This window comes from Rhodnius prolixus, unplaced genomic scaffold (genome assembly GCF_049639745.1).
Source record: "Rhodnius prolixus isolate KJV_2025 unplaced genomic scaffold, Rpr scaffold_13, whole genome shotgun sequence".
NCBI classification, from domain to species: domain Eukaryota; kingdom Metazoa; phylum Arthropoda; class Insecta; order Hemiptera; family Reduviidae; genus Rhodnius; species Rhodnius prolixus.
This window is the reverse complement of record NW_027411583.1, coordinates 838159-855905: the sequence shown is the minus strand read 5'-3', so window position 1 is coordinate 855905 and position 17747 is coordinate 838159. Positions and strand designations below refer to the sequence as shown.

At 31.7% G+C, this 17747-nt stretch overlaps 1 protein-coding gene across 19 annotated transcripts in view; it reads left to right on the top strand.

The window, feature by feature from the left end:
* Rim (Rab3 interacting molecule) overlaps positions 1–17747 on the top strand; it is a 103236-nt gene that overhangs the window by 49004 nt on the left and 36485 nt on the right. For 15 of the 19 annotated variants that reach the window (XR_012454629.1, XM_074115736.1, XM_074115742.1 and 12 more), the window contains 4 exons: positions 1409–2021; positions 4144–4328; positions 14050–14269; positions 17245–17418. Coding sequence is in view for 18 of the 19 variants with exons in the window: in XM_074115736.1 (XP_073971837.1) it covers positions 1409–2021; positions 4144–4328; positions 14050–14269; positions 17245–17418 (1192 nt within the window). In the remaining variant the exon portion in view is untranslated. Of the gene's footprint in view, positions 1–1408; positions 2022–2257; positions 2332–4143; positions 4329–14049; positions 14270–17244; positions 17419–17747 lie in introns of all 19 variants that reach the window. The other 4 variants (XM_074115743.1, XM_074115737.1, XM_074115745.1 and 1 more) reach the window with 3 other exon arrangements.

Genomic DNA, 17747 nt, shown 5'->3' with positions numbered 1-17747 from the left:
CATGGAAGATAGGTTCCAGAGAAAACCGTGTAAATCGAAATCGATGTTTTTTAAACGTAAAACCGTGTAAATCGAAAATAAATTAAATGTGCATAATTCAGTTATTTATTTCAAAGTAAAATAAAACTAAATACATCTTGAAAAACATAAAAATAATAATAGTGTATATAATTCATTTTACGTGTAGAAACAAGAAATATATGTAAATTAAAAAATTGAACTGCTATCACTTTCATAGACTCTTCGTTTTTTCTTTCTGTTTACTATGACGTCACTTTCATCACTCGATAGTATTTGGTGCAATTCACTTTCGTTGTTAGATGAATAAGAAGCAATTTCAGATCGCTGAATCTTCGTAATGAAATCCGTAATTAACAATTGTGTTGGGTTTTTGATCAAATCCTTATAGACCTCCTCATATTGAGTTAAGCATTTATTAATATTTCGCTGAAATAGGAGAGCTCGTTCAACATTATTACTACCAATGTAAACAAATCGAACGGAATTAAAAAATGTGTGGAATTTTTTTTTTTTAATTTCATATTTTAAAAAACGTGTAAAAGTGAAATCGTGTAAATCGAGTACCGTGTAAGTCGGGGGATAGGCGATCTATCTGTTTTTAACAATCTGAACCTTTCAAGTTTCTGAAAACAACGTATTTAGGATGTCCTAGCCAAATCTGAGATATGCCTTACTGTTTAAAATACAGGGGGAAAAAGGCCCTCACGAACTATATTTAATTGGAGGATAAAAAAAATTTGTTCATAATAAGGCGTGAGTGTAAAATTTTACGAAGTAATAAACATGCGTATATGGAATGGAACAAAAAAATAACTTACATTACAGATAAAAAAAGACTGAACGTCCGATAAAGCTCCCAGTGTAATGGTGACCAAAATATTTAAAAAAATTCCAGGACCATTGAAAAATTTATAAAAAAATATGTATTTTAAGAATCTCTTAAAAACCTTTTTATTAAAAAATATTTTATAAAATAGTAGATAAATGGTGTGTCATCAATCTATTTCAACCCCTGACTGGATTTGTTGTTTATTGTACTAGTAATGTTTTAATAGTTTATAACAACATATTATTGCCATTTTCAGTATAATTTTTTATTATTTTTTACCCAGCTTTCGACCTAGGGACTAGTTCATTTTCGGGGCTTATGATTAATAATAATATTATTATTACTTTACATCTTTAGCATCAAAGATTGGGGCGTCTTGTTCAGACTGTTTAGGTACCACGAAACTAATAACTTAAATAGTCAGGACAGAAGACAAGATAGTTGACTGTAGAGGTTACAGACCTTTCTTTCTGGGAAGGGGAATTAGAATATAAGGTCTAAAAATAAAAATTATTATGTCGATAAATTAATAGAATATTTTTTTTTTTTTTTGCACAGGTAATCTGGGTATGCATTTTGTGCCGTAAAAAGCAAGAACTTTTGAGCAAGACTGGTCAATGGATCAACAAAGGAATGAATCATGGCGGCGATGCAGTTATGAGGCGGATAGAAGCGGACATGCAGTCGGGCACGCTTATGGATAAAAGGCCGAAACTAGAGCGTGCACATAGTGCTGCCGAAAAGGAGAACCAGCCGTTGGTGAGATCTGGTAGTGTCCTGAGGCGGCAGTATTCCCAACAAGAACAGGCGGCCCGTGAAGAAGAGATGCGTTATTATAGAAGCGAACTAGAAGGTTTAATGCGGTCCCAGCCACAATATCCGCCCTCAGTTGTACAACCGTCAGACTATAGGAACGATTCGTTCAGTTCTGAGCAGTCGTCTTCCATGGACTGTGGAGGTGGTCCGCCAGCGCCGTCTCAACCTAGAGGAGCGCTGGTCCCGGCCACCGCTACTAAGAAACACAAACGTAGTGGTTCTACTAAGAAATTTAGCGATCCAATACCTAGGCATCAACAACAAATACAGCAGCAGAGATCATTTTCAAGTTCTGAGGAAGAATTAAGATCTACGCCAGAGTGTACAAGTTGTGAAGAACATGAAAATGAAAAAGGTGAGTGGTTCTTTTCCAATTTTATTTTTCTTAATTTATTTTCTTCCTAATTGCACTTGTTCTTCTTTTGATCTTTTAATTAAAAGAAAATAAAATAAAAAAGTTTAATGAACCTCAAAAAAAAAATATATGTGTAAAGGTTACTTATGAAGTATTTGAATGCTCTGTTGGTATCTGGGGAAATGATTAAAGAGAGAAAGAAGTTTTGTTTTATAATGCATTCTCTCCACGTACAGGTGACAGGTCTACTGGTTACCAGAGACTCGATAAGCAGGCCATCTTAGATGAAAAAATTAAAAAGTTTCTGGCGGTGAGCCCTAAAAATACCAAATTCCAAAATATGTTCTCTCTTCTTATTTATTTTTTATTTTTCAGTGTTACTTCGGGTGTTGCAGCTTGGTTTTGTGTGCATGACCTTTCCAGATGCGTCATTTAATCATTTTAATTAATTCAAAATCTTTTTATATGTGTTGTTAACATGATTCATATTTATTATTATTGTTTTTTATTGGTTTTGTTTCTGATTTCTTTGTATATAGTGAACTTTTGTTTTTTGTTTTTAACATCTTCTTTAATAATGGATCTATCCAGATTTTTTGTGATGTGATTGAAAGTATTATCTATTTCTTATAATCCTCTGTAGTTGGAAAAACTATTCCTTTTAAGTAAGTTAGAATTTACAAATTATTTAGAAGGTAGTGGAATTAAATTTAAGCAACTTTTTTTCTTTAAGAAAATACTTTGTTTTGCTCCAATTTTGTTAATTTATTTCTTAAATTAAACTAGATGAAATATAAATTCTGCTGAGCGGAATAATAGTATCCTTCAAACATTTTTATAAATTTATTTTATTTAATTGCAAGTTTAGATTCTTTATTTAATTTCAAAGTAGAAATAATATTAGTCCTCAATTCTAAAACAAAAAATAAATTTAAGTAACACAAAATTTGTTCCTATGGTCTTATGATCATGCAGAAAAATATTCTTTATCACATGGTATTTTGGTTTGGAAGGTTATTTTCATCAGTCATGAACCAATTAGTAATTATTCGCTAGCTTTACGTTTAACATAAATAACATAAAATAAAATTAATAACATTAAAAAAGAAAAAACAAAAACAGTGCGCGGATATCTCGATTCAGATCCTGCTAGAATTTTCTTTTTATAATAATCTACTTTTCCCGTGTTGACGGCATCGAAAGAACACTGTTCTGAGCTTTCTCAACACTTAGCCGTTCTCTGAAAAGTGAGTAGCATAGATAATACGAAGTCAGCTCTGTTTGAATTCTAATCCGGAGTCTGGAGGCAGACAGTGTACTTAGGGATGCTGTTAGTACAGAGAAACTGATAATATCCCATCAATTTCATGATTATATTTAGTCCGACAAAGATCAAATGCTTGATTTCTATCGTTCTGACTGGAAATTTGATTCTCTACTAATGAATCACTCACTAATAAGAGTGTGAAGCACGAATCTCATTCACTTTTCTCACTTTTAGTGTAATTTAGTCTCTGTTTTGTAGAAATATTTTGTTATTTTATTAAATATTTAAAATAAAACTTGAAAATAAAATAAAATTCAATAAAAAGTAAAATAAATTTATGGAAAATCTTTGAATGCTGCGATAACGTTAGCTGAACATTTCATAATTAATAGGTTCAAACATACTGAGTTCTTTTCTTAACAAGACCAGCAAATATTTTTGTTATCAAGATTGGCAATGAAAAATTATGGGTCAATTATTCATTATTATTATTTTTTTTTGTTTGTTTGTGAGTATTGTTTGCTTAAGTGACTGCTAGAAACAGAAAAAATACTTTTTTCATGGATGGTCTAGGAAGCGACTGAATATGATTGGGCATGATGTGGAAAAAATTTTTGAGAAATTCAGATGTGGAAAACAACAGCACAGAATCTGCTCAAACCTTATTATGATTTCGTTTTTCATTTATTTTATTTTTTTTTAACTGTTTTCACTTTTAAATTTTTTTTTGTTTTTTTTAATTTCAAATTTTGTCCTCTTTGAATCTCTTTCTCTTTCCATATCTTCACACTGGAATCTATTTTGATTTCTCTGTATGTTGTGTGTTGTGTTGTTGTAATGTAGTGTGTTGTATAGTTGTTGTTGGTTGTTGTTGTTACAACTTGGCAGTGGTGCCCGAGAGGCGAGAGGGTCCAGTTGTCTCACTTATCGACCGGCGACGCAAGAAGACAGTCAGATTTGATGGACACGGCACTAAGGACTCTGGCATTGATACATCCAGTACATTCACTTCATCTGAAGACTCTAATTCCGCTCCAAAGGTAAACAACAATATTCATCAACGCCATAAAAGAACAAAAAAAAAAACGAAACAAAACAAGCACTAAAAGCTAGCGGCTAGAATTTAGTTAGCAATTATTGAATAATCATTATTTTTCTTTTTTTTGAAAATTAAACAAAAATCAGAAGAGAAAGAAAAAAATAAGAAAGTTGTAAAATAGAGCTGAAAAAGTGAGAACAGAACTTGGATTTAGCCTAGGGACAACACCATTTAGATTCACACGTAGTTTGCACACATCTCGATTTACACTGTTCTGATAGAATATAAAGGGTGGCCGGTTTTTACTTAGCTGATTTGGATTTGGAAATTCAAATTTGATTTCCCTTTAATCCAAAAAAAAAAAAAAAAGAGGTCAATTTACTTCTTGGTACTGTGGGGGAATAGCGCTGTTTCGATCATAAACTGTCCCGAGAGATTTTTGATCGTTGCATTAAAAAATGTTTTTCCGTAAAACTGCATTTAAGCTCAGATACCACCGTATCCTTGGAGCGCTCCCAGTAATAATGATAATAATACAGTAGTCGATTCTGGCCCTGTCGACTGGATGAGAGGCTCTTTTAGGCATAGAATCGAAATGACAGGATGCTGGTATAGTAGAGCGGTATAGAATTAACGCTGCTCTTTATTCTTTAAACCTCTTTATTCTGCTTAATGTTTATTTGGTAAAGATTTCAGCAGCCACAAGAGGCTTATTGTGCCGTTTTTGGTTCTAGTAGACGAAATCTCCCCTACTAAAGAGGTTGAGGACTTTCCCTACCAGTACCTTTTGCGCTACTATCTCCTTTGGTCTCAAGGTACCAAAGATATCATAGCGCAGTCTCTCGATTGCAACGCCGTTAAAAGAGGTCGAGAGGTCGTTTCTTCCTCTTCCTGGCACAATCTGCACAACGGTTCCGAGTTCCTATCTTGTGCAGGTGCTTTCTGAACCTTTCGTGCCCTGTGAATAGGCCTGCAATCAGAGAGATCTGATTTCTGCCCAAGCTCAGAGTCGCATTGGTTCTTTGTTTGCCCAACAAGAGCATAACCCTTTTGCTGTGTTTGACCCCAGGAAGTATCACCCAGTACTTTTCATGTTCTCTCTAGATCCAATCTCTGAGAGCCTCACGAACTGCACCCCCTAGTGATCCCCAGGACTTGTACTGGGCCAATGAAAGGAGTAGTGGCTCCATTCCTGGCCAACTGATCAGCTATTTCATTCCCCTTAATCCCCACATGGCCCGGCACCCACTCCAATCGGACTTTATTGTGCCGAGGCAGTTGATCTAGGGCCTTTTTACATTCCCAGACCAGGGAAGAGGTAGTTCTGAAGGAAGAGAGGGCCTTCAGTGCCGCTTGACTGTCTTAGTAAGATTAAGGCGCCACGGTAGCCGAGCGGTTAGAGGCGAGACCTGCGAAGCTAATATGTATTGTGGTACTGGGTTCGATTCCCGGTCTTTAGGCCTTGGATTTTATTTAATGGTTAATAAAAAGAAATTTACAGTAAAGTATGTTTGCTAGTCGCCTCCGTCCACGACACCTAATTGGTAGTTGGACGTTAAGCCCCGCCTGAAAAAATAGGCGATTACTTTTTTAGTAAGATTAATACATCAGCAGTCTGCTACCTGGTAGTTGGAAGTTTCTGAAGTGATCTCTGTGAAGGACTGCAATCAGGTCTTAAACGAATTGTAATCAGTCATCGCAGACAAATAGCTAAATATGATGGTTATCCTTTATTTAATTGTTTTGAACAGTTTACAATCTTGAATCGAGATTTTGTGGCTATAGAATTTGTTTTAAGTATTCAACCTTTTTTCTTTTTTCAAATCCCAAGGTGTTTTTTTATTTTTATTAATTTTATTAGGATAATTATTTTGAATTCCAGTTGAACACAATTCCCTCCACTGTCTGTAGTTCAATGGCTTTTTATGGCTTCTACCCACTAACTTCATCTTATTGAGTGTAAAAATACAAACAGAAAAAAAATAAATCACTAAACATAGACCGTAGATATTTATGAATAAATTTTGTTAATAAGGCTGTTGTGACGTATAATTTATTTTGGCTATATAATCATCTAATAATTGATTTTATCTGTTTATTTATTTATTTTTTATTTTTGCCGTTACATACAAATTCAATGAGAAATAAGCCTAAATTACTTTATTTTTTTGTAATAAAAATAAATTACGTGCCCTCCAAAAAAATTACACGGGTTAAAGTTTCAGGTTTCACACTTTATTTACATTAACCAAAATGCTGAATGATTTCAATTGGAGTAAAGATCTTATCAGTTAAAGTTCATGTTAAAGAACCCAGTGATTAGCGTAAGTATTATTGGATTCCCAGGTAGAGATCCCCAGTTCGAATCTTGTTGCAGGAGCTAGCAGTTTCTCTTCTTGTGAGCTTCTTACAGCTTACTTACTGTATAGTGATGAACTGTGTTTGTAAAAGAATGAATAAAAAAGTTCCGGTTGTCAATGACAAGATGTTGATGCGTCTTAAATTAAACAAAAAAAATTTCAGTTATGATATATTTTTATTATGCCGAGCTTTCAACCTAGGGACTAGGTCATCTTCAGGGCTAATTTACAATAATTATCTTTATTATTAATTAATTTAGTAATTATATTTTACATATTAAAGGGTTGGTATGTCTTCTATCTTGTCTGCTCTTGAGCTATTACATGGAATATTACATTGTCAATTAGCCCTGAAGATGACCTAGTCCCTAGGTCAAAAGCTCGTCATAATAAAAATATATCAACTGAAACTGACAGTTATTTCATCCTATGAATCAGTCACCAAAAAATAATGTAATGAACAGTGATACACAATTTAAGTTTTTGTGAAGGTAAAATAGTTATTTGTTTAGAAATTTATGAGAAAGTAGGGCATAAAACTTCAAAATGTGACAGCGTTACCCAAAATTAAATAACTTTAAAAGGGGTAGAAGCTGAGTATCTTCTTTCTAGGAATCGTATCTCGTTTAGATAGAGTTCCGTAATTGAAGAACGACATCCAGCATCATTGCATCCAGTCAAGACAAGTCAAAAGTATCCATGCGAACAGTTTACCATCGTATAATATCTGGTGATATCAATGACACGACTTCATAGGACAGCCAGGCTGCAGTAGTGGAAAGAAAGAAATGTTCTGGGATCACCAATGGCACCATCTTAAAATGTTATATGTAGGAAGGTATAATTTTGAATGTGCTGCCAGAGATCATTTTAAGTTATCCACTTGTAACGGTTGGAAATGCCATAATTGTTGGGTTGAGGTCACCTATATTCTTTATCCAAGGCAGATCAATCCTCATCGGTACAAAAAAACAAAGATTATTGAATGATAATCTAGTGTCATCCATCTCCCAACGTGACAAGATTTTGTAATTTCTTGGTACAACAAGGGTATTTCGAAATTTTGTTTTACCCTGCTTGTTTGCCCTATTTAATTAATTTAAATTTCAAGCTTCGTTTTCATCTTCAGATTAGTAGAGATACCGCCAGAGGTTATAACCCGTTTTCCGTCATGTTTAGAGAATGAATGTATTGTTAACCAAGTTGATGTGATACGGTATTAATCTTTTTTAATTGTAGCCATCACTCCTCGTTGAAATTATTTACTACTTTGGTTAATGTAAGAAAATGGTAAAAAGTTTTAAGCCTGCGCCTCCTTTTGAGGAATGCATTTTTTTTATTTTGTGTACGTAAGTTTATATATTATTGCGAATCTCATTTATAGCCAATTGAAGAGGTAATTTTCCTCAATGGAATTGATTTAATATGTAAGTACGTATGGTGCTTTCTAACTGGGAAATCCTAATTAAATTAAAAAAAAAAATCATTTATTTATGATGATTTTAGTTCATTTTCTTTATGGAATAAAAAGAAAATATAAATTTTATACTTATTTTTACTATTTCTGTGTTGTGCATTTTCAATGTGAATGCTTTAATACAAAAACAAAATATGTATAAGTATACTAAATAATTTTGGCATGTGCATGAGCAAAATTTTTGTTTATTAAATTGTGTAAATGTAGTTTTTTAATGTTCTGTTTTGTTTTTTGTTTTTTTTAATTTGCCATAAATATGCACTTTATTGCTAGCATATTTTTTTTATTGTTATTGTTCTTTAAATTTAGTTTTAGATAGTTTAAGAGTTTAATATGATTCAATTTTAAGATGATTACAGGATTAATTCATTATTTGAAGAATCTATTTTTAAATGTTACTTTTCCACACTACTCTACAACGTGTATTAATTAATTTTTTTTTTACTTCTAAAGTTTCTTAGTGAAAAAAAGAAATATTTTTTTTTCAGCCCATAAAGATAATACAATCTTTTGGATTGGTGAGTTATTTTGGATTGTGTTTTTCTTTAATTTTGTGTAATTCCCTTTAATTTTGAGACTACAGTAATTCCATATTACGGAAATCATTTTTTTAATCTGTAACTAATTTCTTCAATTAATTTTACCCATTGTTTGTTTCAAGTTTTGCTATCATTGAGGTGTAGATGACAATTGGAGAGGTAGCATATCGTGAAACAGTTATTTCAACAGTGCATATTGTGGAAACATAATGTTTATCTTCGATTCAAATACTTACTTGGAGTAAAAATTGTATAGGGCTTTATTTGACTTGCTTATGAAAATTCATTCATAAATTTATTAATGAATCCTAGGCAGTTAAATTGATAAAACATAAAATATTCTTTTGGTAACCAAAAGTTGAGTTTTTATAGTCAAAGTAGAGACTTAAATAATTCTTTAAATAAATAGCTCAGAATGTAAAAAATCTGTTACTTTATTTAACTAGAGGATTCCGGCCCCTTTATTTAAAGATATTTACAAGGAGAGTGGCGAAACAAAGTGACGAAAGTTGTTATTTTTTTTAATTTTAACCAAAATAATTACTGATTTCTATCCCAACTAATCGTGGAGCAATATTATTTATTTTATAATAAAACGCTACCATTCATGTGTCACGTGATCCCAATCTTATTTTCATATAGTTATGATATGGGACAAATGTCAGGTGGAATAATTGATTATTAAATTTGAAGGCTTCCTATACTATTGCTCTGTATAATTTTCTACCGAATTTCGAACACGTGTTTTTTAGCGCAGAAGTAAAACTATTGTAAAAATGGTAACAGAAAAAAAAATAACCTCAAAAGAAAAAGGAAATGAATAACATTTCGATGGAAGCAATTTTTCAACAAGAAAAAGCCCTATGCGGTTAGCGTATTGGATTCCCTCGGGTTAGAAACCGGTTGCTAACCCTTATATTTTCTAGGAGCTTCTTGCAGCTCACTGTCCGGTGTTGGACAGTGTTGTCTGTAACGAGAACAATGTCCGGAGGCCGGCAGTTCTCTGAAAAACAACCTCAGATGTTGATGCGCCTTAAATAATAAATAAATAATAAAAAGCCTGTTAACCTAGTTAAAACAACCTCGCTATACTGTTGGTAATTGTTACAAGTTATAAGCCGCAATATAAATTTTTAAAAGGTAACAAATAAATAAATAAATAAAAATATTGAGCGTAAAAGTTAAGTCATTAATGAAAGATATGTTCCAATTCAATAAGTGGAATCTTTTTGTTTTTATTAATTTTCTTTATTTCATTTGACGTCTAAAAAAAAAAGGAAGAAGTTTATTTGCACGAAGTTTCGCAAAAGCAGTTCTTTTTTTTAAAGTTTTGCTCACATCAATTGGCTGAAAGGAACTTTTTTATTATTTTCTGCAATTTTCTCTAAATCGTATGCAATTTTTTTTCATTAAATTTTGAAATCTATTGCACTTGCAAATCTTTCTTTATGTAGGCAAGAGTATACTTCCTCTTTGCAGAAATAAAGGTTCTATCGATTTAGAGTAACCAACGATAGTGACCCCAGTAACGTGAACACAATTGGGGAAACTACAATTATTATTATTGGACCTGCTTGCGTGTGGCACAAAAAAAGGCGTCAGTAACCCGCAGAAAAGAAACCTCGCCTTTAGGCCATATTGTTTAGTGCATGAGCGCTGTTTTTTTTAAAATTCCTCTTCAAGAACTTGCCTTATTCGAAAATTTCCTTGACCTACTTCACACATTTCCTGCATTGATTTAAAGTTCAGGTTTACAAATTTTTGATACTTCATTTTCCTGATTAAATGTAATATTGATTCTATCGCCCAGACAACATTAAACGAAAAACTACCAAAATATAAGTAAGTTATTGTAATTATTCAAAATAGATTTAGTCTGAAAGTGGATTAAAATACGGTTTGTTTTTTTTTTATCTAGACGCTTACATCTGAATAATTAATTTGCCAAGAGCCTGCATAGAAAAAATTAAAAAAATAATGTGTGAATACTATACCCTGTTCTTGTGGTTCTAACTTACAAAATTGCTTTGAACCCAGATCAACTATTTTGTTGATCAGACCAAACTCGAATGTCCGAGGATTTGGCGTGATTGTTCATTCCTCGTATCACCTAGTACTATAAGAAAAAGTAATAATCTGGTATAACTCTTCAAAATTGCTTCGGTGTCACTGAATTATGGTAAAATCTACTATCATAGCTTTGGTTTGCAATTCTTTTCACGGACATTATTTTTAAGGATGTCCTGGAAAGCCTAAACTTCCTTCCTTCAAAACTTCTTTGGTTATAATGAATCTATGATGATGTACTTGTTATTACCAACAAACACAGTATACTTAAACCTAACTCGTTCACTTATTTTTCTTACAATTGCAATTTAAACCCAAGTTGAAATCATCACCTAAGTATATTGACCAGGAATTAGATTCTAAAACAGTTGCGCTAGGTTGTCATCTATGCCTCAATGTCGGCTGAACTTTCAAAATCTTTTTTTTGGGATATACATATATCCAATATTATAACCTGAATTGACCATTGATTAAAATAGCAATTGCCTTAATAAATTTACACACACACTAGTCATAAACATTAACAAATTTGCCAAAATAAAAGTCCTTAATTTTTGATATCCCTCCCCTATTAAAGCACCTAAGAGTTGTAGAGTAGTTTTACTAAATGTAGTTGTATTAAAATCAGATAATTTTTATATTTAAACCTTAAAACCCATTATCAGCGATATTGATCTTCTGGTTAAAATATGACAGTTAACCTTTTAAATGTGTTTGAAGTATTTAATTCAAAGGTTGTTTCATTTAACTGTATATTCTTTAATATAATAATAATAATTTTAAAAAATCAACCGTTCTTATTTATTAATTTCTGGAAAATAAGATATTCGTAAGTATACGCAGTGGCGGCTTGCTAGGAGGAGAAGTGCATTTGTGCCTTTTCATTTATATTTTCTTAACTTAAATATTAGTCCGAATCAATTAATCGGTCTGTAATGGATTACCAAAATATAATGGGATACTATTATGCAGTACTTCGCGGAAATATAATGAATACAATTATCCTGTTACTGATTCATTGCATTTCTGTAGAAAATGAAACAAGGAAACCCAAGTGAAGAGTACGGAATGGATTCAGTTAGCTCTGCCTTCCTTTAGCATCGTTGCCCTACTGACCTTGTCATCATTCGCCTGGCTTAACATTTGTTTGACCCCTGGAGTTTGTGATCTGAGTAAAGTGGTTTAGACGTTGTCGTCTTGCTTCATTTGAATTCCCTCGTTCCTATTTTCACAGATTTCATAATTGAGTTTATTTTAAACAGCTTGTTAACTATTTTATTTTATTTTTAACAAATCCTTCAACAAGGGCTTCGATTGAAAGATGATTTACACTTTCTAAGCGGATATATTTAAGAAATTCTATATTCCTAGACAGATTGCCATCTTTAGCCAATATTTCTATTAAAAAAGAAATAGTTTTAACCTTTTTTTGGAAATTTTCTCAATAAATTTGCAGGTTTCAAACAAATTTATTTGGTGTACAAGAAATAAATAAATGTTTTGGAAATGTTCGAAAATTGTTTTATGTAATTTTTTACTTTTCTTAAAAATTATCTTCACATCTCTGTTCATCTTTTCCTATTTTTAACGAGTCGCCCCTCCATATATACCGTTAAGTCCAGAGGTATAACATATATAAATAAAACTTTAAAAAATATTTTTTTAATAAGGTGATAATGGGTTTTAACTGTTTTATAAATTAATAAATCAGGTTAATATTTTTTATTATTGGTGAATGAAATGTTTAAAGGACCTTCTCTCTCCTGAAAGGAAAATAATAAAATAAAAGTAACATTTAAAGCGGCAGAGAATAAAAAAATTTGAATTTTTACTCTCTACATTCTGGACAAATAATCAAAATCAAAATAATAATGATATTAATATTATTTGAAGAGAAAAAATTGTATTTCTACTTATTCACAGAGAGACTTCTAAATGAAATTTGTACTTAGATTACCGTGCGACCTACATTGATTTTAATTACTCAAAAAGATTAAAATAAAATTAGAAAAGAACTCAAAGAATCAAAAACCCAGCAAAAAAAACAACACATTTTTCATTACTGTGGTTATCAAGGCTCTGATAATTCGTTTTAAAAAGGAGACGTGCAACTAGAAGTCAAGTTTACAAAGCTAAGTTATACTCTTGTTTTGACACATGAACTTATTCATTCACCAGAGAACAATAAAATATTGCGACTGTAGCTTAAGGAATTGGGCAAAGCTTATCTTCATTATCAATAAAAGAAAGAGTTTCATCAATTGATATTTCCGGCAACATACAAGTATCCATCACTGCCCGTGATCGACCTCCATTTTGCGAGTACTTGCAGAAGATTACGTTATATTTTCACCTCAGACTGTTTAGAAATATGCGAGTATTTTGACAAAAGGAAGAGAAATTCGCTGTTATCAAAAGTATAATTATGCCGTTAATAGAAGCCAGTATTAAGAAAGAAGTTAGGGAAGGGATTAGCTATGAGGTTAGCATACTGGACTCCCACGCGGAGGTCCCGGGTTCGAATCCAGCAGCTGACCCTTAGATTTTCTCTTCCTAGGAGCTTCTTACAGCTCACTGTCCGGTGATGGACAGTGTTGTCTGTAACGAGAGAACACTGTCCGGAGGCCGGCAGTGCACTGGAAAAAGCTCCGGGCGCTAATGACCTCAGCTGTTGATGCGCCAAAAAAAAAAAAAAGAAAAAAAAAGAAAGAAGTTTTAGAATTATTAACAACTTCGGACAAATTTACTGTTATTTTTCTAAAAAAATATTAATTAATAAAGAGAATTTCAATAGAAAAAGAAATCAAATCTAGCATAAATGATCAAAAGTAACTATGAATTAATAGTATAATGTCAATAATGGGGCTAAGGAGGACCTGCTCGACGGATTTTCTCCGTAGATACTTGCTATATAGAACCCAATAAACAAACTCGCATTCCTTTTAACTAATAGCAAGTTAAATATCGTTATGAAATGAAAATAAATAAGTAAAAAGTTGTCATAAAAAAATTAAAATGAGAATATTGCTGAAAGTAAATAAGCGACGTCAATTAAATTTAGCTTTGATTGTAATATTATGAGCTTCATTTATGGGAGAATTGAAAACAAGAATCACCTTGAATAGATTTTTTTTTTATTTTAGTTGACTTTGTCTAACGTATCTAAAGTTCACTTAGTTGGCTAATTTTTCTCACTAATTAAATGTATATTTAGTTTTTAAATTAATGTTTTTTTTTATGAGAAAAAGTTTATTAACATAGTTTTTTTTTATTTTTCAGCATCCACTATCCTGGCAAGTTAGCAAAGATGGTACAAATATGATTGGCCATATGATATTGAAGAAAACAATAAGAGAAGGTGTAGGACCAACTTCAAGCGCGGCCATTCTAGGATTAAAAGTAGTAGGTGGAAAACTATTGGAAACTGGCGGAAGAGGAGCTTTAATTGAGAAAGTAAAAAAAGGAAGTACAGCAGATATCGAAGGCCAACTTAGGCCTGGTATGGTCCTTTAGTTTTTTATTTTTTAATAGACTTATCCTTTATACTTCCCTTCAATCCTGGAAACCTTTGGGGATCTATGTTAAATACCAAAGAAGATAGGGTTACCAATCTCTGGTACCAAAATTCATCTACCTCCATGCTCCTCTGGGAGAATGTAAATATTTACATGGTGATTAATGTAAAAATAAGGAGAGGTTTTTTTTTTTTATAGTGTTCATTAGCGCAGTCTGGTGGGTGTGTGGCAACATTAATGTTTTTGGGAAAATGTTAATATTAAAGTTCATTATTTTGAGTGGCTGATGCATTAATCTAGAAGGAAGAAAGAATAATGCCAATTTCATTCATTATTTTTTTTATTCATGGTGGGAGAATTAATGCCAAGCTTTCGACCTAGGGACCAGGTTATCTTCAGGTATGTGGAACATATTTAACAGTAGAGTTATAATAATCGTGTTATAAAGAAATTGTATTAAGTTATGTAGTTTACAAAAATTATTTACTTTATTACAATATATTTTATACTTAAATAATATTTATGATATACAAATGTAAAAACAATAATAGTTTTCCTAATCTTATAAGTAACAAGTATAAAAACATTAAACATAACTGCTACTAATAGAATAAATTACTACTACACTATCAAAAACATACAATCAGTTACTGAAAATTCACATTAACTTCAAACACCAGAATCAAAATTCATCAACTCACTGAATAGATGTTCAACTCCGTCCCATCCTATCCTGCTTAAATTCTCCCACTATCAATCTATCCAAATTCCTTATGCAGCTACCTAACACCATTACGGAACCATCAATATAACATCAGGAACTCATTGGACTTTAAAGATTTGAAAGATCAAGCTACTGAACCTTCTGGCCTACAAACTGATTTCACTTGACATAATCTCCCTTTTTACGAACAAACCAACTTCTAAAGCAATAGAAATTATCCTCAATAAATGTGACTCTCACGTCATATAAACCACAAAAATGGATAAACAAACTTTTAAGACATCCTACAATTTTGCATTAACACATCGTATTTCTCTTACAGAACAAATTGTATAAATATGTAGATAAAAAGGACTGGCGATGGAAAACCCTTGTTGGGAAATGCCGTTCATTGCCGACATCGTCTTAGACGATCTTTTTAACGAACTTACAACCAATCCACACATTTCTTCCCCAAAAAATACGTAGATGACATAATATTATGCAGCAATACCACAAAAACACAAGAAATACATCTTTAATACAGAAAAAAAACTGTGTAAACATTTCATTTCACTAAATCTAAAACTCACATCCACCCACTTACATAGCACAGAAAATAATCACACTTTAGATTTCCCATATACAAAGATACTAAAATCAGAGACAAACACACATAAAAAATAAAGTACTAGAAATTATTTACTTATCAAAGACTAAAAATAGGCTAAATTTCAAAACTGACAGTTGGCAACATTGGTCACTTCTTCACAAACCTTATATATAAAACCGATCATTTCATTTGATGAGCAGACATGGTAGAAGTTGCACTAAGTACATAACAATGTAAAAATATTATATGGTCAATAAGGTAAATAATTTTTTTTAAGCTACATAACTTTATACAAATTAATTATAACACAATCACCATAACTCTACTGTAAAATATGTTCCACAGCCCTGAAGGTGAGTTAGTCTCTAGATCGAAAGCTCGGCAAAATAAATAAAAAATAATGACTGAAATTGCCAGTATTCTTTCTTCCTTCTGGGTTAATAGCAAAGTAAAAGCCTCTTGTTTGGTACCTAGACATTAAATCCACCTCCAAAAAATAGGCGTTAAGTTTTATTCATTGATAAAGAAATCGTTAGGTATATATGTATGTATTATTAGGATATATACATATATATATGTTGCATACAGTATTAAGAAAATTGGTTATATTGGAAAACTAAATTAATTAAGTTTCTCGTTAGTTTAATAGTCAATAATTTTTTTTTAGATCCCATCGGGTTCATTCTATTTCTACTATTTTTCTCTAGGAAAGAGAAATAAGTGATTACTATTAGTATTATATTATTCAAGTTAAACAACAATTATCTCCTGATTAGATCCTTGTCGGTCAAAAGGTCGATAAACTTACAGAGATTGCCTGAAAACCATCTAAAAAAGAACTCGTTAAAATTTTTAAAAAGTATTTGCCAAGATTTTTGTTTTCATTTTACATAACTGGGAAGGTTGTTAGATATTCTTTGATTTGAAATTCTTTCTCCCTTTATTATCGGATGCACCTTTTTGGTTTAGTTAACGCATTCACCATAATAATAGGTCAAATTCCATAAACGTCTTCCTAGCCCAGCAAGTCTTATTTATCAACCTATAAATACATTTATATAAACTGTAATATGTATATATGTATCAACTTGTTCAGGAAAGAATTACTATTAACAGTCACTTTACTGAAACATATTGAGTAATTCAGTAAGTGGTAATGTATAGCTGGTTTGTTTATCTAGCGTCTCTTCACAAAAACATCAATTTTAATATTAAAAAATGTAACTAGTGCCTCTGCTTACATAAGAAGTGTTTTCCAGAATTGAAGCAATATGTGTATTAATAATTCCCATTAACTTTAACTCAGATTCAGATTCTCATTCACTTGAATTTTAGAATAGAACTGTTTCAAAAAATGGCCCTTTTATTGACGTATTCTTCGCAAATTCGTTTTTTGGATTTTGTAATTATGGTTCATAAAAATGTAGATTAAATACATTTTCTTGAATTTTAAAACATTTTCCTATAAAAAAAACTTAACTCGACTATATTTTTATCTTAAAGGAAATTCAAGTTCAGTGAAATGTGATTCAAGAACGAGTTCGTCTTGATATTTCCGTCATACGTATTTTGAGAATTTACATGAAAATAATGGTAGTATATGTTTTATTAAATTGAAAATTTCTTTTTTAATACAATTTTAGGTGATGAAGTCCTAGAATGGAATGGAAGGTCATTAAAAGGGAAGAGTTTCCAAGAAGTATACGATATAATTGCCGAAAGTAAACAAGAACCTCAGGTGGAACTGATAGTATCTCGGGCGCTTGGACTGAGACATACTCGGCTTCCTTACACTCCTTCCACTCAGCCTCATAAAGGTAAGTTTCCCTTTTCCCATAGGACTGTCTCTCTCACTCACTCACACGCCATTCTCTCTTTGCTCTCGATATGGTTTCCAATTTGATCCTTTCTTAAACTCTGTGAACAGTAAAAATAAAACTACATCTTTGAAAATTCCTTGAAAGAATCTACTGTTCACAAGTACATTTATGTTACATCATTCTTCTTTTTAAGTGTGGTATTTTCTTTCTTTGTTTTTTACTCAGTAGATAGTGAAATTTTGTACTTGTTTTGGAATAAATAAACATATGAATATTTGGCTGTAAATTATTGTATTTTTGATTGCAGCATAATTCTTGTTAAGGTT